This window comes from Chinchilla lanigera, unplaced genomic scaffold (genome assembly GCF_000276665.1).
Source record: "Chinchilla lanigera isolate Chin_1 unplaced genomic scaffold, ChiLan1.0 scaffold00011, whole genome shotgun sequence".
NCBI classification, from domain to species: domain Eukaryota; kingdom Metazoa; phylum Chordata; class Mammalia; order Rodentia; family Chinchillidae; genus Chinchilla; species Chinchilla lanigera.
Genome location: NW_004955412.1, coordinates 6,377,497 through 6,405,424, shown reverse-complemented (window position 1 = coordinate 6,405,424; position 27,928 = coordinate 6,377,497). Strand labels below are relative to the sequence as shown.

Genomic DNA, 27,928 nt, shown 5'->3' with positions numbered 1-27,928 from the left:
ACAAACACTTCTAAACTGAGGATGGAGGAGAAAAAGTGAAAAAATTTTTAGAGAAAGTACTAAAGATGATGTGTTTGAGATCTAGGTTAGGGGACTAACTCTGCAAAACAGGTTTACCTCAACTCTTGCCTGTGTATTTCACTAAAAACCAAAACATGCACACTCAGCCAGACAACATCCAACTATGAGGCTTCAATCAGTTATTATTAATCAGATCGACTTCATGCATTAGCAAACTTCAATTTGTCATTGTGTGGATGTAAACAGACAGGTTATCATAGCTGCAATATTTTCTGTTTTCTAGATATTTACTAGCATTCCTAAATTAAATAGGAAACTACTGAATTCACTTTCTTAGAAGTCTTACCAACTAAGCCCAACGGATACATACATCAAAGTGTTATTACTTACAAAAAAGCAACAAAGCTAAAACATGAGTAACTGATTGAGATTAGATAACACAGAAGAAACTACACGATAACCCAACATGCTACAGTTGGAACAAAGCAGAACTAAGAAATAGATTATGCTGTGCTTAAGCACAGTATTAAAGTATACATTTAACAGTGTACATTTAACAGTGAGACTCCCAAGGAGTCTCCAAGCAACAGAATTAACATTGATTCCACGGGCTATACCGCAAGAATCTAGGCAAACCTGCTCTGCAAAGCTGGGCCCCTAACCTAGATCGCAAACATCAATGTATAAAGCATTAATGAAATTCACAGTACAAAATTACCAACATGAGAAAATAACCTACTACGAGTAAGCATCATTAGACACACCAAGTGGGGAGAATAAAACGCCAAGAACTTCAAATGACAGTACAGTCTGCAAGAGACTGAACAGATTAGTTAAGACCTTGAGAAAGGAATCACACACCCTAGAAGTAAACAATACTTCTGAAAAGGGCAGATGGAAGAAAGAAGGAAGAATTTCTGGAAAAAAATATACTTGTTGAAACTAAACTCACATAAAGAAAAAGTTAATAAGATGTAAGTGAAATGGAAGAAAAATATAAAGAAACTACTCACATTAACATAAAGCAGATTTTAAAAAACATAACCTAAAAGCCATACATATGAAAATATTAACACACACTATGTGTAATGCTAGGAGAACAGATAAATTCATAAAGGATAACCTAAAATTTTGATACTAATTATATAACCTTTGGAAAGGGATAGATTAAATTGCAAGGGGGGTAAAAGATTTGTTTCTTTGTACATATGTATGTATTATTTGATTGTTTCAAAGAGCACAAATACATTTTCTAGCTAAAAAAAGATGGAGAATGTTTTAAAAATCTTAAAGCCAAGTACTTCAAGAAATACCTAGTATTAATGATAGCCAGAGAATAAAACTAACATATTGCTGGTGATAATAAAACTGATGCAATTATTTCTGAAGAGAACATTACATGCCTCTTAAAATTCTACACACCCTTACACTAAAAAATTTTACTTCTAGAACTTTATGCATAAGACCATATATGAGTTCCTAGATACAAAATAAGAATATTCATTAAAAGATCATTTATAATGGGGAACACTGATAGGACACGAACATTCAAAGTCTATCATACTTCTGTCTAGCTGGCTGTCATCTCGCCTGCCCTGTGTCACTCAAATGGAGTTTCCTACTGCATCATCAAGAGGAAGGCTAGGGTGGACAGCTACTCCACAGGAAGACACGAACCACCACTGTCCTCAGTCCTACCTGGGAGGCAAGGGCTCTAGCTAAGATGACGGAAACTATCAGAGCTAATCACAGTGGTAAGACGTGCTGGGGCCCACCATCACCGGACAGGCAAAGTTCTGGGTCCACGGTCTATAACTCACATTACCAAACAGGAAAAGGAAAAAGCTAGCAAACTCACCACCAAACCGAGGTAAACTGTTCACCTGCACTGCTCAGTCGTCTTAAAAAATTAATAAAAATTGTCCTCCAGAAAGTCTAGCATGAGTCATATTCAAAGAACAATATATAGCATAGCCCACTTTGTGGAAAGAGGAGGAATATGCTTATACAAAAATATGGTTATATATACCTACAAAAACCAACTGAGAATGGATGCTAAAATTTTCATTAGTGTTACAGCTTTTAGGTTGTGGTGATTTTTGTTATATATATAATATATATTATATATATATATCTTTTGGCAAATTTTCTAAAATAAGGTTACATTATTTGTGCTTTTTCAAAAAGTGACTTGGCAGTCAGGTGTGCAGACACATGCCTATAATCCAAGTAGTTTGGGAGGCTGAGGCCAAAGGATTGCAAGTTCTAGTCCCACCTGGCCAACTAAGCGTGAAACTGTCACACTAATAAATAAAAGTGTCTGGGGACTTAGTGATCTGTGGGTATGATCCCCAGTACTACAGAAAGAGAGACAGACACAGACAGACAGACAGACAAACTGACCAACCGGGCAAATGTTTATTAACAAAAGAAATTATTCAAGTACAGGCCTTCCTACTAAATTCTAATGTATATTTTATTTACCGTCTCCTATATTGTAAATAATACTTCCTTAAATCTAATATATCTTATATGTATCTGATTATAAACCTACAAATAGAGATAAATATAAGGATATTAAACCATAACATATAAAAGATACATATTTTTAAAAGAACCTCCTGTAAAAATTACTAGTACATATCTGAAAGAAATCCACCATTTGTTGTTCCAACCCAGTGTTTGGAATAATAAAGTACAAAAATATAATTTACTTTATAAAAGAATCTATTGGATATTTATGTATATGCATACAACAAGTGCTCAATAGATGTCTTTTAATTACGTGGATAAATATAAACAAAGGAGCACATATGTCATTGAAGGAATGCAAAGTAAAAGGAAATATTGTTATACATCTATTAGAATGGTTAAAATGGAAAACACTAACATCACCAAGTGCTGGCGAGGATGTGGAGAAACAGGAATTCCCATTCACTGCTGGTGGGAATGCAAAATGGTGTTTTTGGAAGACAATTTAACAGTTTCCTATAAAGCTAAATGTACCCTTACCACAGAAGCCAGCAACTGCCTTCCTTGATACCTATCTAAAAGTCCTGAGTACTCTCGTCTACACAAAAACCTCCACATGGATACTTACACGGTGACACTTGATGCAAAAGTACTAAAGCTTGGCAACTGACCAACCAAGATGCCCTTCAGTAGGTGGATGGGTAAACTGTGGTACAACCAGGTAATGACTCATTGTTATCCAGCATTATGAAGAAGTGAGCTACCATGCCATGAAAAGACATAAAGGAAACTTAAATGCACACTACTAAGCGACAGAAGTCAATCTGAGAAAGCTACATACTATGAGATTCCAAACATATGACACTGTAGAAAAGGAAAAACTACAGTAAAAGGATCAGTGGTTGCCAGAGTCAAAGAGGGAAAGAATGAAAAGGTGGAGCATGAAGGATTTTAGGACAGAAAAACCACTCTGTATGACACTACAATACTGGACACACATCATTTACATTTTAAAAAAATAGAAGCTACGACAACAAAAGCGGACCTTAACGCAAACCACGGACTTCAAGTGATACTAATGTGTCAGTGTAGGTTTACTGTCAGTAACAAAGGCTCCATTCTCGTGCAGGACTTTCATTCAGAGCAGGAAGACACGTGTGAGAGGGGAGGGCAGGGAACATGTGGGAAATCTCTATGCTTTCTGCACAATTTGCTTGTAAATCTGAAACTCTATAAAATACTTTTTTAAAAAAAATATTTACAATATAACATGTCAATCAATACAAAATAAACAAACTCTCAAAATACAAAAAAATCAGACACGGCTGGCAGCCATAATTCAAATGTGGCCCGAACAGATACAACCAACTACCATGTGTGTGAAACAGCTATCACGTGAATTACTACAAAAAGTAAAACATATTTTGGGGGAGATGTTTAATTAGAAGGTCATAATTTAAGTTTGGGATTGAACAATGGAAAAGCCATTGAAATGTTTATTTTAGAAATTAGAAGTTATCCTATCATTGTAACATTCACAGTTTAAGGTAACCAAATATACAATGATAATATAAGCCAATAAATGCATTACTCTGAAGATTTAATTATATAGCTAATTCTTTAAAACAGACTTATAGACACACAAATTTACACACAGTATTACTAACTTAGCCATTTTTCACTCGGAACTGAGGAAAGATAATGTAGTCTACTAGTGTTAATGGAAAGAAGGAAATCCCCTGCATTCTATGACTCTCAGATTACCCCCTGCAGCCTGTAAAGCAGTTGCTAATTGTTACTGAGACGAGACAAAAATCCAAGCGTTGTCAAAAATTGGGACATAATACACGGCCCATAAGTAAGTAAGAGTAGGTACTCGTCTTGCCATTTTCTAGTCTCAGAAAACATGCTGACCTTAGGGATAGGTAACTGTAGTGTTGCCAATTATATCACCCCACAGATACTGATGCAAGAGTATCAAGTGACTTATGCAAGACCAACCATGACTTTCTGCCATTATTTTCCAAGCTAGAAATGACAAAGAAAGCTGAAGATAACAATATGCAATATAACAACCATTGTGGATTTCCTCTCATCTTGTTTTGAAATTCTGTATCATTTTTAATGTTTTTTTAATTTTTTAATCTCTTTAAAATTAAAAAAGAAAGCTCTTCTCACTATCTGTCTGATTGCCTAGCTATACCAATGAATCCCTTTAGCCATAGAATTTAACAAAGATGTTATAATGAAGAATAATGATCTAAGAATAAAATTAAAAATAATTTACAGATGCAGAATATAAGTATAAGCATGTGGAATATAATTTGCTATTAAGTTGAAGTAAAATTTCAAATGAATGAATCAAACTTAAAGATTTTCTGAATGTACGTTTTTTTAAAAAATGTCAACAGCCAATGGCCAAGATTAAGAAAACATCTTAGTGTAATAATCTTAGTTTTGCTTATCAGATCAGAAAATTTAATCATTTTAATTCAATTCCAATTCATCTCAATATACATGGATTCTTTTAAAATCAAGAGAACATACAATAAGCTAAATGTCAATTGATCATGTATATGATTCACTGGCTGAGTAAAGCAATATAAGCAAATGATCATAGGCCATGGGGTGATATAGATTAGCCATACCTTATATTATTACATTATACACACTCTAATAAATAATCAGAGCAAACTATTAAATTAGAATCAATGTGATGCAGAGAAATATTAAAGTCAAATTTATCATTGAAATCAAGTTTGCTTTCTATGAAGTGTTCTATTATACATACATCCTATTATTAAAAAATCGTAAGCATCAACAGAATGTATTTGACTTCCAAATGTCAATATCCTCTAAATCTGAGTAAAGAAAGGTTATTAGCTCTAAACTTCCTCTGTAAATAGGATTGCTGTAGATAGCAATATATTTAAAGCACTTATCAAAAGATGATAGGTAATAATAACTATCTGATGCACAGTAAACTATTATACTATATGATATCAGAAAAGAAATATTCTTCAATGATATTCTATAAATACCATGATTCCCAGAGAGAATTAAGCAGTAGAGATATTATAATTCATTCATTATTTCTATTGTACAATATTCATTGCTTTCAAATGTGTTCAATGAAAACTATTATTATCTTGTGAAGAAAAGTTTTCCTTTAATTTGAAAGGAGTGGATAAAGCACAGAACTTGAGCACTCCATTTGGACTTGAAGCTAAATCATACATTTTAATGGGGAATTCTACATATATTCAAGTACAATTCCAGAAAACTCAAAGGGTAAAATACAGTACCAAAAGTTCTGAAGTTATCTAAGCAGAAGAAAATTATCAAAATCAATTGTAATAGCCATAGGTTATAAAATCTCTGTAAACAGCCAGAAAACCTTCATTTCATCAAAATAAGAAATCACATTTTATAGGAAAAATATCATAATCAAAAGTTATTTGTGTAACCCATACATACTAAATTTTACTTATATTTTATTTTAGAACAGTATCTACCTGAATTTTCATCTGTCAGTGTTCAGGTTCATTGGAGAGGGAGGTAAGGTGAGCAACACAGAACGTATTCAAGAAATATGCATTAAAAATATACCTTCATAATCCACCATTCTTTCCACACCATGTCAGATCTCACTGACATCATACTTCCACGAAGAATAAAGAAAAAGTAAGAATATATTCTCCCAATTCTTCTTGCCGGCCCTCTGTGTACATTCACTCCCTGTCGCTGGCAGCTAACACTGTAATAACAGCCTCCACTATTTTGTATCTATTCCAAATGACAAACTAAAGTGAACAAATGATATGCAAAGGCAACTGCTTGTCCACAGTTTCAAAATAATGATGTTTGGAATAACACATGTGACTGATCTTATAACTTTCTAAAATACTTAGGTAAGCGAAATAAAAACTTTTTGATCTCTCAAAAAAAACAATGATATAGCTAATACCTGAACAGAAATTGCAAGACAGCTTTGTCTATTTGGTTTAGTTCATTAAAATCTAAATTTTCTGCTCTAAAACAAATCAATCATTTTATGTTCTAGATCAAATTCCTTTCATCTTAATATAATGTAAATACTAATAATCCCCATTTTGCCTACATTTTCCTCTGTTTCAAGAGTCTATTGTCACACTGCTGTCATCAACGTAACAGCAAAATCAGAACGGGAGAGACTCTGGCAGACAATTTAATGTTGCTGCTTGCTAAAAAATTCAAATACGTGAAATTGGCTCCACCCTCAGTAAGGCTATGGTGTTAGATCTTGACAAATATTATCATTGCTTTATGATTAATGTGCTTTCTGAATTTTCATTCACTACTGAAACTCTAAGGCACTTTCAGGCTGCACAGAATTAATGTTACTCAACCAGAAACGAATTTTACCAAACAGATATTCCATCATCAAATAAAAATATGTCTCGAAAACTCTAAACCATAGCTATTTTTTATGATTTTCAATTGTTCACCACAGAAAAGTATTACTCAATATAGACCATGAGAAACTCCAGTTGAGCACAAAATATTAAGGAATTAAGCCTCTCAACCTCTGTCCTAGTGTAACAAAATACTGCTTTACGCCTAACTTAAATGTATTTTTATACTGTAACCGTCAGTGCATGCTACTGATACTTTAAGCATTTTGGTGCTAATAATTACATTATAAAATATATGGCATAGGATTTAAATCTCAACAGCAAAGATAGTACACTATTAAATACAAAATAAGAATATATAAACTGAAATATGGGCACATAGGTTAGGAATAATAATGAAACAAATGAGAAAAGCTACTAATCTTTGGTAAGAAAAAAAGGAAGTTCATGTTACCTTCAAACTTAAAAACATTTTTCAAAGCTACTATTTATTTATAACATATCCACATTCAAACAGAATTTGGGGCATATTAAAATAAACGGAACTCCATAACATTTTCATGTCACAATCTATTTTAGTGTAGAAGTTTAGGAAGGAAAATTAAAAGCCATTAAACACCTTATTGTTGAGATTAATAAGATAAAATTTTATAGCTTAATACACTCCCTAGAAAATAAAAATGCACTGAAACTACATTTTAATTAGGTTTCAATTAAAACTACTCATACAAATTTAATAATATAGAAATAGAAAAATAAATAAATGCAATGAATAAAAAGTAAAATATAAAAAATGGTTTCAATAAAGTCAACTTATTCTACATAAAGAAAACGTTTATTCTCCAAGAAAAAGATGGCAAGATAATGGAGGAAAGAAAGCAAAAGCAACAATTTAAAAGACAATAAAGAGAAATTATAAAACAGTAAGAGAACTTTTACAAACCAGAGCTTGGTAAAAATTAAGAAGACTAGTAACATCAGGGTCCGTAACTGTGCAAGGAAGGAGACCCACTCGATAACTCAGGGGTATTAACTGGTTTCAAGAGAAACTTTTCCAGAGGCAATGTGCTAATAGTAAGTGAGATTCACCAAGTACAACCCTTGGACCAGCAACTGCGCTTCTCTCCGGAAGTCTACTGAACAGAAATACTTAAACATGCACACAAAGATGGATGTGCTGCACAGGACGTCCACTGCAGTCCTTCCCAAGAGCCACAAGATACATAATCAAACACACACTAACAGAATAGCAGGTCAAGTCCTAGATGAGTTTAGCATTCCTAGCCTGAAAATCTGAAATCCAAAACGCTCCAAAAGCTAAAAACTTCAGCTCACTGCCATTATGCCACAAGTGGAGATTTTTCACATTTAAATTCATAGGATAAGTTATACTCAAACAACTGAAAATTGCACACGAGTACAAAACATCAATGAATGTTGTGTTCCAACTTGGGTCTATCACCAACATTTCATAATGTATGTGTAAAAGTAGTCCAGAAGCCAAAGTCTGAAACACTTTTGGTCCCAAGCATTTTGGATAATGGATACTCAGCCTTCTAACCATTTAATAAAATACCACACAACCACGACAAACAATGAGGTTAATGTATTTATATTCATGGAATGCGCTAAGCTTTAGGGCCTATTGCAATGAAAGAAAAGCCACACAACAAAATACAAACTAAGGAATATTTTTAAAACTATATTTTTGTATATGAGTGAAAAGGGAGAAAGTGGACTAAAAGAAACAAATCAAACCTCCAACAGTTTACTTTTAATAAGCACTAAGGGTGGAATACAGGTTGAAATAATTCTTTAAGGTTTGTTTACTATAATACTTCCATAAAGTTTGAAATTCCTTCAGAAAATACTGTTTTGCTTATAATAAAAATGCTAGGTACTAATGATATAACACATTATGCAAATATTACAGACATTATGAAATCTGTAGCTGATGAAACGATACCACCATAAAGAAAATTCTCCTACATAGGATCCTGTCATGTTAGTGACAAAATGTGAGATTATTTGCTTACAATTTCTCATTCTGTATAGTTAACACTAAGGCCTAAAAGATAAATTTTTTAATGTAGGTAACTATGAGATGTTTGTAAGAAAAGACCTTTTAGAGAAAAATATACATCTTACACATCCTATTAAAGGAACGCTTCAGAAATTCTCAACTGTAATTTTTTAAACTCCCAATAACAACACTTGTCAAAATACTGGAAGACATTTTGAAGGGTTTAGACTATCTCAAATAAAGACCCTAAAAAAATCATAAAATTACTATTTCTTTGTAAAAAAAACTACCAACTGTATATTTTTCAAGATTTTTTAAGAACCACTACTATTTCTCAGACTTAGTCACCTGCCTTTACTAAGTTCTTCATTAACATTACGCTCTAACCTCTACCCAAAGATTGATCTTTTTAAGAAAGCCTAAGAGTCTGTGTTTTGTATGATACACAGAATTTTCTAAAAGACTGCCCATTGCATGTACTTTGGAACCTTCACAATATGCATACTCCTATGACAAATTCTGCTCATCACTCAGAAACAGTAATTAGTGTACCTCATAATGCGAGGCATGGACAACAATTCTGTCACCCAACCCAAGGGACAAGGAGCTATGTCTAGAGATTTGACTCTCACAAACGGAGAGTGGGGGCAGTGAGTGCTACCGGCATCATGTGGCAGAAGTCAGGTGTCCTGTGCAGCACTCTAACATGCAGAGCACAGCCTCCCACCAGAGCATCATGTGGCCGCAAATACCAACAGTGCTGAGGATGAGGAAACCTGGACAGACAAGAGCCACATCGTCCACTGTTACTCTTTCTTCTGGTGACTACTGAATGTTCAAAGCTAAGGCAGCTAAGCTAGTGTTTCTTTCTCACCTGACCCTTTTCTCCCTGCTATATCATGCTGTGTGATAAGACATTTCAGTTAGTAATGAACAGTATTCTGAGAAAATATCAGAAATGCCAATTGCAACATCTTTCAAGTAGGTAGTTATACAACTGTTAGTACTGTATAATATAAAAAACAAAGTTGTTTTTGAGATAATGTTTCTCTATGTTGTCTACTCAGAGCTGTAATTTCTGAATCCTAAGAATAAGTCATTCTCCAACCACTACCACGCCTGGCTGCAAGTAGTACTTTACATTTGAAAAATGCAATTCTTCTTACCTTAAATAAACAACGGCATATGTATTCATAAACCATGTGTTTTAATGAGCTGATGAGAGACTGGATTCTCTGTTCAGTACTTTCAGCATCCTATGGATTACAATTTGAAAATTAAAAAAGCATTAGGAAATTTATGAATATCTGAAATTTCATAGTTTAATCACTCTTATCAATTATTTCTCCAGATTCAAAGCTAATTCTTAAGGAGTATATTTGCTTACTAAACTCAAGGAATTAAATAAGTAAGTGCATTGGACTTTTACACTAATATAAAAAAACTTGATTTTTATTAAAGATATAAAGTTAAAGTTTTTAATAAGTGAAAATTACAATTGCTTCTCAATAATAATAGTCAAATTTTAACTTATCACTTTGATTCCTACAGCATATAGCATTAAAAAATAGTATCTATTTCAATCTGGGTTAAAGCTACTTCAATTGCTTGTATTATAATTACCAAACCAACCCCAAACTATGAGCGAGTTACCTTATATTTCTCATTCTCAATCTAAGAATTTGGACAATCTTTAATCATCCCTTCAGGTTGAATAAGGATAATAACTTTGGTGCAGTAAAAATTCGTAACTTTAGTTTTCAGGCTAAATTGGTACTATCATAGTACATATTTGCTGTAATTTGAACAGATACCACTAATGGCTATTTCTTTCAATTAAGACAAAAATGCTTGAGATAGTAGTAGAGCAGGGAAAGGCTGTAGATGAGGCAGCCGTTCCCCTAGTGTGGTACGAGCTCTGAATCTCATTTCAGGATCACCGGAAGAACACGTACATTGCAAAGTTCAAAGCTGTTATAACAATAGGACTACATTTGTTTGCTTCACTGGGATTACAACTAACAAGAACTCTAATAAATTTTAGTAGTTTAAAAAATGCTACCAGGGTTAGCAGTGAATTTGTGACACTGCTATAAAACATTGGAAATTTGTACTCAAATGCATCAGTCTAGGCTTCTGACTGTCAGCAGCACGTTCTCACTAGGAGAGCGGCTCATTCATGGTGCATGCGGCAAGTGTCCTCCTCAGCTTAAAATTTATTAAGAAAGACAATGCGTGAAATTAAGACTTAGATTCACTGAAATGTACTCTTTCGTAAAATGGAGTACAGTATCCATAAGATCTAATAGTTTTCAAAGCATGGGGAAGCATGTTTTTATTCTACATATTTAAAATTAGATTACTTTTTATATTAACTAATTAAAATGAGTATATAATCACAAACAAGCATATACACACACAAAGGCTATATTATCTATCCCAGAACTAAGGTTACTTAGAGGAGTATTAGCATTAGCTTTTATAAAAGATAAAGAACAATTAATGCACTCATTACATCTGATCAAACTTCTATTTATCAGTTCTCATACCAGAATAAATGTAGTTAATGGATGTTTCAACATAATTTTTGACCAAAGAATAAAGAGAAACTTAAATAAAGCTATCACAATATACTTTCCGTGCAATTTATAAGGAAATTTTAATACAAAAAGATAAGCATAAATTATTACCTTTAGCTTTATACAATACAGTGAATGAAAATTACGATCATATGTTATGAACTAACTCTCAGACTTAACCAAGTTCTGTTTTTGTAAAAATTTATCATATTGTAAATAGTATGACTAAATTTAACATATTTTACATTTTTGAAGTATTTTATGCTGAAGACCAAAAGGCCAATTATTCATTTTTTACCATTTCCTACCATCTTAAAATCTGCTGTTCATCCAAAGGAAATTAAAAATGCATACTGAAGAAACGTCTATCTACCATGAGTAAGCAGACAAATTTCCACTAATGAAACTAATCTCCAAAGAATAAGTTCTTCATTAGGTACAATTTTATTTGAAATCTCAGCATACGAACAACATCAAACGATATACACTGGTGGAAGAGAAATTAGTAAAAAAAATCTAAGTAATATTTAATATCAAATAATGGATTTATAAAATAATTCACTGATAATATTAAGCAGGGTATGAATACAAAGTTTTTTTGAACTCTGTTGTCTGCCATATAACTTCAAGAACCTACAAAAATGTCTGGCATATATAAGAATGCAATAAACACTTACTGGATGAACAGCCTCTCCTCAGAAAAGAAGATGCAAGCAGCCCTACTTGAATATGAGATTTTGCCTCCCAGTTTAACTAAAGGAAAAAGGTGTTCTCTTCCAGGAAAGTTTTAAAAACCGTATTAGTATTGCACCAAATGCAAGATCAAGAGTAAGAATTTTGATGAAATTAGTTTAACAAAAATATTTTTGAAACAAAGTAAAAAGACAGTAAACAACATCTGCAACACATGACAAAGGCTTAAGGTCTTAGTATAAGGATGTCTTAAAACTTGTTTAGGAAGTAGGACAATAGCTCGTTCTCACATGTGAAGGGGATTGCAAGACAGAGAGGGAAGAGGGGAGAGAAGGAATGAGAAGGAATTCACATGTGATATGCACATGTATCAGCGGCACACAGGAAGTGCAAACATGTACTGCTAACATGTACTAAAAATATTTTAAATATTAGTAACATAAAAGAAAAGATACAAAATTCACCAAAGAAAAAATTCAAATATTAGCATATTTACTTGTTTTCTGTGTAATATTTACAAGTGATCAAAGATTTGCAAAATCAGTAAAATACTTTTTCAACCATTTAAAAGAATAATTACTGAAGGTATTCATATCAGCTGTTAACATGTAAATGGAAAGGTCACTGGACCAGTTTAGCATACCAGCAGGATACATCTCTGAAGGATAACTATTAGACATTTGTCAGAGGATTACAAATATGTGTCTTGGTTCCAGCTACTATCCAAGTATAGAAACTTAAAATAAACAGAGAAGTCAATGCAAGACAGCAGAAATGCCACTGACCTAAAGACTGGTCATAGAAGTTGATTCTGTTTCTGCCCTATGCACTGGAATACACACTTGCTGCTCCAAGGTGTAACTAAGAAGTCCCTCTACTCGGTGCTCTGAGGAAGTCAAACCTTCCATCGAGGTATCACAGTCAGCAGTCCTAGTGGTCCAATCCTCCCATCCCAGGCACTCAACAAGCAGGTCCAGCACCTGTCCCTGCCCCTCCTATTTCATCAACACATCCAGCTGAGGCCGCTGACTCTAAAGGAGAGGCAAAGCCATCCCTGCTTGCATCCTGACCATATTTCTCACGTGAGTATAAGAAACTCACTCTAATCTGCCAAGTGTGGTGGTAATAGGAAAGTCAGTACAGATAACCAAAACAACGTTCCCACAGGACGTAAGAAGTAAGGGATGGTATAACTTAACAAATACTACGCAGGTATATATTTACCAACATGGAAGTAATATGCTTTTTCAATTACAATAGAACCTTTTAGTGCAAACAATTGTTATCCTTTAGTAAATCCTTCCTTCATGAGGACACAATCCTGTGAAGACAGTATAACCCATGTCCCCCATATCTAGAACAATACTTGACATATCTTACAGCCCAAATAATGAAGCTATACTCCAGGTAATGGGATTATAGACATTATTTCTGACCTTTATGAATCGTTGGGGTTTTTAACTATCACATATTACTTATGAATTTATTCTTAGAACATAAACTGTTTCCATCTAAAAAACTGCCACATTGGAACAGTTTGTTAACAGCATACAACAAAATGAAGGCACTGGTTTCTTTTATATGGAGTTTTAAACTGCTACATAGAGGCCGGGCGTGGTGGCACACGCCTGTAATCCCAGCTCTTGGGAGGCTGAGGCAGGAGGATCACTGGGAGTTCGAGACCAGCCTGGGCTACAAAGTGAGCTCAAGGCCAGCCTGAACTGCATAGCGAGACCTTGTCTCAAAAGACCAAAAAAAAAGTGCTACATGGAGTCTTTTGGAGCATAATTCTGTAAGTTTTTTCAGGAAATTATGATAAAGTAAATACCTTCTAAAGTGATCTGTCTAATTCAGCTTCAGGGTAACCAATAGCTTACCTGTTTGCTTTGCAGAGCTCGCTGGAAAAGCCGGAGAAATGAAGCCAAACTAAAACGGTACATGTTGTTAATTTTGGACAGGTCAGAGATAATGAAGTACATCTTGCTGGCGCTCTCTGCCAGAGGGAGATAGGCATCCCGCTCCTGTTCACGGGAGAAGTGGGAAACACCTTAGCACGCACTAGTGCTTTACTGCCACCTACAGACCGCTGCGCACACTTCCAGCTACAAGCTTTTCTGCACACGACAAATCAAGGAACAAACTGAAAAATTTGTAACTAAAAGGAAAAACAGAATTATTTTTATGAGTCTGAGGACAATATATATTTTAGTCTGTTCAGGACACTACAACAAAATATAGTAAACTGGTTCTGCAACAGCAAGATTTATTATTTGGCAGCTACAGCAGTCAAGACAGTGTGGATACTGGGAAAAGACAGGGCCGGGGACATAGCTCAGCGGCACAGTGCCTGCCTGGCAAGTGAAGGGTCCTGAGTTTAATTCCTGGAACCACACCAAAAAAAAAATTTATTCCTCCCCCTTCTGGAAGCTGCAAAGTAAGAAAGACAAAGGTACCAACAGGTTTGGTGTCCAATGAGGATCCATTTCCCGGTTCATAGAAGCAGTTAACTCTTGTCGTGTCCTTACACAGTAGAAAGGGAAGAGGAAAAAAGGGGCCAACGCTGCAATTAAACCTGAGGACTGGGGTTTTAGTTTAGAAAAACAACTCGTACATTAACATCTTTTGTCTTCAAAGAAAAACACAATCACGTGTGCCCTGGGTTCGCCACCACTGGAATACATGATAGAAACCAGTTGGGATCAGAAAATAGATGATGCGGTTTTACATTTAAAAAGAGAATCAGTGTGGGTAATTCAAGAGGGCATGGTACTTACTACAGGCTATCCCTGAAGCAGAAAAAAGTTCAAATTTGAGACGACTGGTACCAATAAGAACACTTTTAACTAAAGGAAGAGAAGATATCTTTAACAGATGTGCACTTTACAATAATAAAGCACCTAGAAGTGTTCAAAGTAAAGAAAAAAGGAACTAATAATTATAAAGCCTTTCATTTTAAGTGAAGGTAAAGAATAAACAATAGGGGGGCTGGGGATTTAGCTCAGCGCAAAAGCGCCTGCCTGGCAAGCGCAAGGTCGTGAGTTCGGTTCCCAGTACCGGAGAAAAACCAAAAAAAAAAAAAAAAAAGAATAAACAATAGGAATGCGAATATCATAGGATTAAATGGCCTCAAGAACGGAATTCTGAGAAGGTTCTCCATGTTATTATGATCAAATCCCTGGGAATACAAATAGGGTAAAATTATGCATGTGATTCATAAATGCTATTAAATAAGATATAGAAAATTAAAAATGCTTTTAGCAGAAAATAACAGGCCGGGTGTGGTGGTACATGTCTATACTCCCAGCACTTGCAAGGCTGGGGCAGGAGGACCATTGAGAGTTTGAGACCAGCCTGGGCTTAAAAGTGAGCTCAAGGCCCTCCTGAACTGTATAGCAAGACCCTATCTCAAAAAGACAAAAAGAAAGAAAAGAAGAAAAAGAGAAAAGGAAAATAACAATCATGACATTTGCAGAATATAGCACTGACAGCACTAGAACCAGGTCATAAATTCACTCTCGTTCTGGTTTTAATACAGCGCTTCCCCAATTGACAAAATTAGAAACAAGTAAGTGTAGCATTTCAACAGAGACGGAAAAGCCTGGAGAAAAGTTGGGAAAGTTATTGAGGAGAACGGAAATGAATTAAAAGAGAGCAAGTGAGAGATCAGGTCAAGGGAAAGGTCATTCATGGTAACATTAACTTCCCTGGCTGCCAGAGATTTTTGAACAAAGGTTAGTTGCTGAATACATGACAGGAAAAGATGTACTGTTATGAAGTTGAAATCTTGCTAAAGGAAATACAAAAAGAATAAAGTGAAAAGGATTTAAGGTCATTTGCAAGAAAATAATTCAGATCATCACATTAGTGGGGTCCACTATAACCAGGAAAGAAAAATGTTTTTAATGCAAATGATAGCTTATAACCTTAGTAGTATTTCCAACTTGCCTTAAAAAATTCCAAAAATGGTAGTATAGTTTGAGTCTAGAATGTTCCCCAAAGGGCCATGTGTTAAATAAGGGTCTAGTTCCCAACCCATAGTGTCACTAGGAAGTGGTGAAACCTTCATGAAAGTTAAGAAGGGTGACCTCATGAAAGATCGTACGTCACAAGGAGAGTGCCTTCAAAGAAGACTGTGGGATCACGGTCTCTGTCTCTCTCTGTCTCTCCGTCTCTGTCTCTCTGTCTCTCATACACACACACACACACACACACACACACACACACACACACACACCCCATGAGGTAAACAGCTTCACCATGCACTCAGGCCATGCTGTATCGCCCTGGCATAATCCCTAAAGCAAATGGGCCAACTGACCGCAAACCTAAACACCCAAACCTTGAGTCAAAATAAACCTTTCTTCTTTTTTAAGTTTATTCATCTCAATTATCTGTTGTCAGAAAGCTGACTAGAACAAATGGCAGAGATTCTCTACAACTCATTTTCAATATGTTCGTTTTCAATTTCAGTTAAAAAAAAAATGTAACTCTACCTGCGATAACATTGTCAAGAGATCAGTAAAACCCACCAAGGTATACTGACCAGCAATCTTTATTCTCAGTGCACCCAAAATATTAACAGTCTTTCTAGGGTCAGAATCGCACCTGAGGCTCCAATGTCTTCAAGTGGCCACTGAAGCTGCCACTGCCTCCCCCTCCTCCTCCCCCTCCTCTTCCCTTTGTGATATAATCTTTCCCCTAAGACCTGACTCTATACTTTTTATCATGTTGCCAAAAACATTTAGGAAGACCTGATATAAAAACCACAAAGAAGAAAGTAATTACTTGATCAAGGAAAATCTGGAGTTTGTAGGATTCTTTAAGGGAGTCTTGAATAAGTGCACTGCTTGCTTTAGTCTGATTCAGAGATTCAATCAAATCCTTATTCTCCAAAATATTGCCTTGAGATGTGGCAAGTGCCTGTAACAGAGATTTACAACATAACTAACCATTAATAAACATAATGCAATAAGCAATTAAAGGAAGTCTACTTCAACGACCATTCATTCGAGGATGTGTATGGAAACTTACATTATTTGAGAAGACCTTCAACATTTTTGGCCTTCCTATATCAAATGATATATATAAAATGATATATATCAAAAAAAATCAAATGGTATAATATATAGTAATTATATCAAATGATATAATATATAATAAAGAAAATATTAGTCAAAATTATTTGTCTATACAAATGGCTAAGATCTTGTATACAATTATCTAGCTGTTTTGGTTTAAATCTTATTTTAGGATATTAGTATGCCTTTGGAAAAAAATATTCTGAAAGTTCTGTGGATTTTTTTAAGTACATTGTTATTTATATTATTTTCTATTTATTAAAAAAATTAATATGAAAAATATACTGCATTAATTTTACCTCTAAAAGAGATTCCTCAAGCTTGGCTAATTGTATTTTCTTATCTTCTTCCTGTTGTAATAGCTTTGTTTTCTGTTCCTCTAAATCAGGTTTCTCATGCTGAATGGTTAAAGCTAAAAGCTTAAAAAAAAAAAAGTAAGGTAATTCTACCAACAGGGTTTAAAATAAAACATTCATTAGAACAGGCCTTGTATTTGAGCAACTACTACAAGTCTTATAACACTGTCACCTCATTTAGTTTTTCTAATTAGACATGAGACACCTTCACAATTACATCTCACAAAAAGAAAGAAGCTGAAATGGTTTAACTTATCAGTCAAATGTTTTATAGCAGAGCTATAAGAAATTACATTACTTATTATGCCAATGTGCAATATTTAATCTTAGAGTAAATATTTTAAAGCTATATAACTAATATTATCTACTGATAAATATTCACATTCAAAATAAAAAGATATATTACCTAAAATATGTCATCAAAACCAAAATGAGGTATCACTTCAACTAGAATCGTTTCAATTCAAAAGACAAATAATAAGAACGGGCAAAGAAAAGAGAAAAGAAAGAAGCAAGGGAAAAAATACATATGTATGTACAAGGATAGCTGCGATAATCTACTGTTCATGTCTATTGGTTTATTGAAAGGAACATTTAATCCTTCAATTTTTTTTAGCAATTTTGCATGCTTATATCTGGTAATCTGAACAACTAATTTGAAGACTACAATATGCAATATAACAACCATTGTTGAATTCCTACCACCTTGTTTAGTAAAGCTCTGTATTGTTTGTAACTTTTTTATTCTCTTTTTAATTGTTTGATCGATCTTGCATTCTTACATCTGATAATCTGAGCAACTCTACTGAAGATAACTGTATGTAATATAACAACCATTGTTAAGTTCCTATCGTCTTGTTTTGAAATTCGGTATCATTTTTATTGTTTTGTTTTTGTCTTTATTGTTGTTACTTTGTTACTGTTTTTTTCTCTTTAAAAAAAAAACAAAGAAAAAAATGGGCAAAGATGTAGGAAAAGTAAAGCATTCCTACATGGTTGGTGCGAGAGTAAAATAGTACAGCTCTTTTTGAAAAGTTTGTCTCTCAACTTGTTAAACATACACTTTCCAGCAATTCCACTAAGAAAAGATTAAAGTGTACAGTTTGTATGGTACATGAACTCTGTCTTTGAAAGCTGTGAAGCTACCAGGCACGGCGGCACACGCCTGGAATCCCACACTTGGGAGGCTGAGCCAGGAGGGTAGTCACACATTTGAGTTCAGTCTGGGCTACACAGGGAATTCAAGACTGGCATACGGAGTCCCTGAGAACTACACAGGGAGACCTGTCTCAAATCCAAACAAACAAATACATCCGTCAAACTCAAAAATGCTCAAACTGTTAACTTTGAAAATCAAAATAGAAGATGACACTGGTATAAAATACATAATTCAGAATCTGCCATATAACCATCTTCCCTTCCTTCTTATTAAAGTAAGACCTACACTGCTCCTTTCAGCAGTTACTGTGAAGAGCTTGTAGAGGGAAAGAGTAACTCTGCTAAGAGTAATTTTGACTGTTACATTATTTTATTTGCAAAAACCATCATCAAGTCAACCAAAAGATACTGTTGATAAAAATACACTCAGTGAGTCCTAGTCCTATGGTATAAGTAAGAAAACAGTGTGAAGGAATAGTTTTTAAAATTATAATAAAATAAATATTGCAGCAAACATACATGTTATCAAAAAAGAAAGGTATCTATTGCTAGATTGGCTAAAGAAAGGATACTGAATTAAAAGTCAACTGATATAGCCTTCAAGAAGAAAAAATGAGTAAATGTACATGGAAAAGTCTGGACATGAAAAAATCATCTTAAAATTCAAGTAATAATATTGAACAGTAATAAGCCATATGTAGATAAATTGAACTTAAAGATGCATAGATTCTAGTGATTAAAAAAAATAGCTCAGGAATCAAAGACCTTCAACTATCTAAATAAGTCAATTAACTGCAACTTTTATAAACTTCTTTTCAAAATTAAAAAATAAAGCAGAGATCTTAATCTTTATGAACAATCTATCTCTCGAATTCTAGCATAGCTGACAGAAATGAAACTAAAAATTATAGTTGTATTAGAAGAAGCAACAATTTGATGCTAGCACCCAATATACATATTTAATACAAATGATAAAATAAGCCTGAACTGTTTACTCAAAAGTACACTTTCAAACTCCCAAACTTAACTAGTAATCAGTTTAACAAACTATCTTCCTACCCAAAATATCTAACAAACACACAAAGCTAAAAAAATTCTAAATTAAATAAACTATGACTTTCTTTATCTACCTGGCCTCGCAGTCCACTTCTTGTTGTCGTAAAATTAACCTCAGTCACAATGGCAGCTGCGTCGGGCGGAATAAACGGGTCTGGGTTTCTCGTCGATAAGAACAGGCGGAATTCTTCGTTGTAGTCAATAATTTTGTCCCCTATTTGTACCACATAACGTGGCCCTTTTTTTAAAAAAACACACAATTAGCCTGAATATTTTTAATTTTGCTACATAATTTCTTAAAATATAAGATTCAGTTGCTTCTAAATATATTATAGGCTTTTAAAGATGGTCTAAAACACAGCAAAAGTTAGGTTACCAGAGATAGTATTAGACAGAATGCTCTCATAAATCAGCACTTATGCAAGCAAGAATAAATAATATTCATGAATATGCCCACAGATGCTGAAGCACTAAGGCAATGTCCAACTATATTCAGAATAGCTTTACTATCAGCTGTGTTTTGTAAATGAAATTTTTCTAAAATACCTGACTAAAGATGATAAAAATAGAAACTCCCAATTATATATTATTCTCTATTTCTAAATTCATTAGTTAAAAGGTACTTAAGATGTCATACTTGAAGATAAAATGACAAAACCTATGAATACATAATCGTAAAGATATCCACTATCAACAAAATGAAAGGTAACCTATGGACTGAAAAAAAAATTTCCAAGCCATTTACTAGATACAGTTAATACTCAAAATTTATTAAGAATTCTTACAACTCAATAGCACAGAAACAGCCCATTTTTTAAAAATGACAAAAGGTCATTAAGAGACATTTCCCCAAAGAAGATACTAAAAAACTGTAACATTTTTCAATGGTCTTTACTGACAAAACCATTCATATTATATTGTATACCATTGAGGTATAACTAATTCTTGATAAATGCTATTTAATGAAGACAAATACACAACCCTGCCACACAAATGACCAACTGGACACTGCCCAAGGAGCTATCCCACAGCTCATTAAGGACAAATGTCTGTCTTCATAGCCACTAAATACAAAGAGAATCAACACACAAATATTCTCTTGGCCTATAAGCAGCAGCATATTTGAAACCTGGAAATAACTTCTTATCATGTCCACAAACATGGGCTGGACTGGCAGCTCCTGCAAAAGGCAGCTTTGGAAGTAAGCTAAGCTCTTGTAAATCAATCCTTGCTTTTGGTTCCTACATCTGTCAGGCACACAGAATACAAGAGATCTACAAATAATCCCAGAGAATGTCAAAGCCAATCCAATGCTATAGCCATCTACTAAACACAAGTAAAATTTCCAGCAATTTATATAGTGTTGGGTATTTTGTACAATTAGCAGACTTCAAGTAGTGCTCCTGGCTATCAAGTATGCCACTCGGAGACCAATTCAAACATCCCGGTACAGAGATTCATGGGTCAGAACTACTAAACCAGCTTCGGGTGTCTCACCTCAGCACTACTGACAGTTTCTGTTGGAAAAATTATTTTTTGTCAGGAGATACTATATCATTTTAAGATCTTCCTGGCATAGACACAAAAATCTCTCTAGACATTGCTAAATGTCCCCAGAGTGTAAAATTGCTCCTGAGAGAGAAGCATTGGTCTACTAATCTTCAGGCCATTGGGCCACTGAGACCCACTTGGGCTGGCAAAGACATACCCATACGGAGAACTACTTACTAGAAACAGACACAACCATTAATCACAAACGAAACCTTCTCGTTTAACAAACATAACCTTTACATGTACCAGTTCCTCAAAATGAATGTAATATTATGCATCACAATATATATCAGTAAAAAGGTAGAAAGATGTTGAATAGAAAAACAAAACCAAAAGAAAGGTAGTCTGCTAACTCAGATATTTACCTTGAGCAACTAGATCTCTTCTCAACAATGGGTAAAGTACAGGTTCGACACCATCCATCTCTTGTATAATAAGGGTTTTCCCAAAGCGTACTGCCAACTCAAGAGCTGTCATAAAGTTACTATCCTATGAGAACAAAAAAGAATACATATTAATTCTTCCATTACCTTAGTATTTTCAAAGATCCTTAAAGATGATCAATGATGGTTTTAATAGGAATAGCCTGAATATTTAAAAAAGTAATACACATATTATAACTCAAATTACATTTATGACTTTCTCTAGCTATATTTGGTGAGGAATTCCTTCAAAAAAAATCTTTAAAATGTCACAATGTAAACAGATATATATAAAAAAATTTTTATAACTTTTCTCATGTGGCAAAAAAGAAATCCAAATAAGACCTACTCTCTAAAGCAATTTTTATGCCTGGATTACAGTATTATGAATTATAATACTATAGACAGTGTATCTCTAGATCTTTTTCATATTGTACATAAAGAACCTCCATATCCATTGAATAGCAACTCTATTTCCCTCACCATGAAAAATGTTTAATTTCCCACTATAATTGCATATTATAATAGAATACAATATTAAATTCTACCTGCATCAAATTACCAGGTATTAATAGGAGCTAACCTGTTTACATTCAAAATCAGGCACTGAATGAAGAGAAAAAGGCAAGATGATGAATTGTAGTAAACTTTTCTTGGTGTGACAGACTAGACAAAAATCTACAACCAGTCAAAAATGTTGGGCTTTCTGGCCAATGAGAGCAGTTTTAAATATTACTCCAGGCCTCCAACTAAGGTTGTAAAAAAATAAGATTCAAGTACGGTCATGCACTACCTAACAACACTGCAGTCAAGAATGGACTGCATTTACAATAGTGGTCCAACAATACCACAATAAAGCTCAGAAATCTTTACTGATTACTGAAACTGCAGCTGTAACATTACAGGACAATGTATTCTCCTCGTGTTTGTGGCAATGGTGATGTAAACAAACCTACTAACTTCTGCACCACCCTATATTTGTATCATTTACCATCACTTAGTTTAAACTGTTTATTTATCTGTCTTTTTAACTAGTTAGTGTCATATTCTTAAGAGCAGAAGCTGTGACTAGTTTACTCATTATTAAATTCCCAGGGGTTAGATCAGTATCTAGCACCAAACAAATGTTCTCATCCTTTTGTAACAGCAGGAAAACTGAACCTAGTAGTTACATTCTTTCCCCAGACCCCACAGCAGTAAGCTACAGGACCAAGTCTGGAACATGTGATTCCGATTCTAGATCTCGAGTTATTGTATTATAAGATACTATTCTTAGCTGGAATCTAAATCATAAGCACACATACTTGTTGATTAATAACTTCCAAGCGTGAGTCTTTCAAATGTGCCTTTAGCCACTCTGTAGCTTGGGAAGAAGGATCTATAAGAAATGGGCACACGCGACTCTAGTTTAAGAAAAAGAAAGGTACAGTTATTTAAATGATTAGGTTTTCATTTAAATGTCAATAAATTTATGAACATTATTTAAAAGATACTAAATGAAGTTTTCTCTCTGGCTTTGGGGAACACAAACACACAACCATATGGAGGAAACAAAGGTAGAGTTTACTGTATACAGGAACCAGAAGCCACCTTAATACAGACAACTCATTTTTGTCTTCACCCAAAGCAGGCTATTCCTACTGGACCTCCCCCATGTGACCTCACTTTACAGCCTTTACACAGCAGCTGTGTCTAGAGGTTTCACCCACTGTTCCATCAAATAAATGTAGGACTCTTACCAAAATGGTGCGGTTTAGTATATACCTTCTCCAGTGTTACCACGAGTTTTCAAGTCTAATTTTATGCTAATATTCAACAGTAAATATTTCACAATTCTGCTAGATTTTGCCTGTCAGACTAATTATTTTAAAATTTTGAAGAAGTTCTTACCCATGATTTCAAACCAATGATCTGATGCAGTTAAAAAAAAAGATAGTAATGTTTCAAAATCCTCTTTTTAGCAAAGAAAATATGCTTAACAAATTCAAAGAGTACTTACAAGTTTATGTTCATCTGATTTATACATTTCCAGAGAGATTTATACAAAATTTCTAAGGTACAATCTTATCATCATGTCCATGACTAAATTTACATTTAACAAATTATAACAGATTCAGAATTGTTCAACTTTCATTCATTCATTAATTGAATTGTTCATTCATACCTGCATTCATCCATTCATTTACCATTAGTTAAATAACTACAGTAACATAGGACAAGGGTTACAGAAATTAGTAAGATATAGTCCCTTACCCTCAGTGACTTCACATCCAATAAAGAAGCAAAAATGAAAATCCCATTATCATGGAGTGCACAAGATACTACAGAACGATGACACACAGAATTAGGTTAGGCCACTAGAAAACAATTCAAGTCCCACTAAGCCAAAAAAACAATAAAAGATTCGCTACACAAGAAAACGAAAGGGCATTTTAGGTAAAGCCAATACTACAATGGAGAGAGAAAGAATAAATCTTATAATATTTAGAAAACTTCCTAAAAATGATACGTCTAAAATGGCAAAGTACCTGCGCTTTGCTAAATTTTCTAGCAGACAGAGGTTATAACGTCTCTAAATCTAAAGCACAACTCTGCAGTCTTGAGGTAAAATATTTAGGCCTCATCATATCCAAGGGAACCCGAAGGTTAGAAAAGGACAGAATTAAATCAATTCTTTCCTTCCCACAGCCCAAGACCCTAAAGCAGCTAAGGGGATTCCTAGGAATTACAGGCTTTTGTCGCCTTTGGATACCAGGATATAGGGAGATTGCAAGAACCCTCTATCAACTTATAAAAGAGGCCCAAAAGACAGATACCCATATTATAATCTGGAAACCTGACTCCCAAACACCATTCCAGAAGCTTAAACAAGCTGTCCTAAATGCTCCATCCCTAAGCCTCCTCACAGGACACCATTTCAATTTATATGTCGATGAGAGGCGAAGTATGGCTTTGGGAGTACTTACACAGGATCTGGGACCCACTCAACAGCCTGTAGGTATCTGAGGCATGAATTAGACATTGTAGCAAAGGGATGGCCTTCTTGCCTCAGAGCTATGGCAGCTGTAGCTCTCTTAGTGCCAGAAGCATCCAGGCTAACTTTAGGTAAAGATCTCACTGTACATATGCCTCACAATGTGGCAGGACTTCTTTTGTCCAAAGGGAGCCTCTGGCTACCAGACAGCCGACTTCATAAATACCAGACTCTAATTCTAGAAGGATTAGCCATTCAAATAAAGACGCGTTCCTCCTTAAACCCTGCTACCTTTTTGCCAAAAAAGAAAAAATTGAGGCTGACAGACATGATTGTAAACAGGTAATTCTCCATACATATGCTGCTAGAGAAGACTTATTAGACACACCCCTTACTAACCCTGATTTGACCCTTTTCTCTGATGGCAGCTCCTTCATGGAAAATAGGACAAGGAAGGCAGGGTATGCAACGGTAAGTCTGCATCAGACTCTTAAAAGTTCCTCACTTACACCTGGGACTAGTGCTCAGCTAGCGGAGCTCATAGCTCGGACCCTATCCTCTTTGTGGGAGGCCATTACCAGTTCCTCCTGGTGGAAATCTTTGACTATATTCATAATAATCCTGCTGATCTTATTGTTTGGCCCATGCACACTTCATTGTTTCTTTGGCTTTGTCTCCTCCAGATTTAAAGCTATACGCCTACCCAAGATGAAATCGCCTGCTGTCTATTGAGGGCCTTTAGATAGACCCTCTGAAGAGTATCTCTGACTGCCAGTCAAGAACTACGACCCCTTGCAGTCTGAAGAAGCCAGAGCGGTCATCTCCCGTTACTCCCTCAGGGCAGTTCAGGTTACTTCTTCAGAGGGGGCGATGTTACAGGCAGCTGAGGTAGTTACAAATATTATAGGCAGTCAGACAGGGCCAGGCCCTGGAAGGAGCCAACATGAAAGACAAGGTAAGATACCTGTGGGCCAGACCTCAAGACAAAAGATTAAACAAATGCACCCACACACCTCTCTAGGGATGGACATCAGGGGTTCCATCACCTTGAAGAGTCCCTGACCCAACCCCTTACAGGAAGAGCCCCTGTTCTGTATTCATGCCCGACTGATACATGACTTGCTTCCCCATTTGATCCCAGTTTAATCAATTTTACCTGAACAATTCTTATTGGCTGACCATAGTTTTGTCCATTTTTCCCTTACCTTGGACCTGCCTCACCTCGTGGCTTTGCTCTATAAAAGTCTCTAGAGAAGACAAAGTCTTGGGTAACCCACTCGGGCCCCCATTCTGTCCCTCTCTTGGACAGAAGCTTTCTTTCCCTCAATAAATATATTCTGCTCTTAAAAAATAAAATAAAATAAAATAGCAAAGTAATCTGAAGTTTGATCATGAAAAGTATGCGATGTACAAAGATAATGCAATTTTTGTACTTCAGGTACTAAATGGTTAATGAAATATATTAATTGAGGTAAAACCACGATCAGAATAATGATTTAGAAAGATCATTCCAACAGTAAGGTGACCTGATCCTGGGAGCAGGTATGATGTATTTATCAAGCTATAAAATAAAAGGCAGAAAGGAAGCCATCAGCATGAGATACAGTTAAAGCAGAGACATTTTCTGAGATATGGGAGAAATACATTTAACAAGTCTAGATGAACAGTAATTAACTAAATAAAAAATTAAAAACTGAGAATGGGGCCTGGGATTTAGCTCAGCGGCACAGCGCTCGCCTGGCAAGTGCAAGGTCATGAGTTTGATTCCCGGTACCGGAAAGAAACAAAAAAAAATACCAAAAACCAGTGAGAATGACTTAACGATATGTCACCTGCACGACTAAGCCAAGACTGATAGCTCCCGTGGTCAGAAATGAAGGAGAAACAGACAAGAAGGTGAAGAAGTGAGGAAGAGCTTCCCTGCCTGCCTTGTAGATCCCACTCAGTGTTTTTTGCTTTTTCTTTTTGAGACAGGGTCTTGCTATGGAGTGCAGGCTGGCCTTGAGCTCACGTATGTGGTCCAAGCTGGCCCAGAACTCATGGCAGTCCTCCTGCCCCAACCTCTCGAGTGCTGAGATCACAGCCATGCACCATCACACCCGGCCTTCAATGTTCTTTTGATGGGGTTATCAATCACCTACCACTGTACCCAAAAGATAAGCAGATGACACATACTAACGAAACAGAAACCTCCTGGCAGACTGCCATATATGCCGGGGGTGGTGACGTGAGACATCTTTAATTTCAAAACCTAAGCTTTTAAATGGTAAACGTGAGTCATCAATATCAATAGCCACTGTCAATGAAGGGCAGAGAACCTATTTAAGAATGAATCCACCTGTTAAGACGGGGCGAGAGTAATGGTCTGGTGATATCATTTGAATTCTGAAGCTAGCCTCAACTTCGTGGAAACCTCAATTATTTCAAAGCATGAATAGTTTTTTTTGCTGTTGTTTTTCTTTGTGCGTTCATCCTTTTGTTGTTGTTGCTTAAATGTGCTGTAATGGCCAAAGAAAGAATCCTGACAAATAAAAGGAAGTTTCTTAAAAGGCAGATGAAGTTTGAGATGCCTCCATAAAGACATCCAGCAATTAGCTGGGATCACAGGTCAGAACACAAGTCTAAAGCTAGAATTATAAAAAGGTACCTATTTTAATATTCCCCTTGATGGTGCCGGGAGACTGAGAATAGTTTTGAAAGAGATGATTTTTTAAATGTTTCGGAGACTGTAACTTCATTCCTACTGTGAATATGTATAAAGGGGATCAGAGCAAAAACATTTCACACACAGAACTAAGTCGATCTGTTAATTACCTAAGGAAAGTTATACTCACAAGAATAAGGTTAAGTACATGTGCCTGCACACACATATTCCTAGGAGATGCACTTTCAGGGCAAAAACTGGGCCTATTCAGCCTGTGTTTGAATCTTGCCTCTAATATTTGACAGTATGTAATCTTCTGATTAACTCTTCCATAACTCCATTTCCTTACCTATAAAAAGGTTAATACATGTACCTACTAGGTTGAATTGATTTTATAATTATGTGAGTTAAGTGTATTAAGTGTTTAAATTCTTCACCTATGTTAATTCTCTTTTTCTTTCTGGTACCGGGAATTAACTCACAACCTGCGCTTGCCAGGCAGGCGCT

General features: G+C 35.1%; 1 protein-coding gene across 1 annotated transcript in view; it reads right to left on the bottom strand.

Moving 5' to 3' along the window:
• Window positions 1-27,928, bottom strand: part of Dync2h1 (dynein, cytoplasmic 2, heavy chain 1) — a gene marked incomplete in the record, with an annotated part of 251,163 nt that overhangs the window by 113,464 nt on the left and 109,771 nt on the right. The window contains 7 exon segments of the mRNA XM_013511077.1: window positions 10,077-10,166; window positions 14,060-14,203; window positions 16,968-17,102; window positions 17,560-17,679; window positions 19,905-20,068; window positions 21,747-21,870; window positions 23,108-23,206. Of these exon segments, the coding sequence (XP_013366531.1) occupies window positions 10,077-10,166; window positions 14,060-14,203; window positions 16,968-17,102; window positions 17,560-17,679; window positions 19,905-20,068; window positions 21,747-21,870; window positions 23,108-23,206 (876 nt within the window).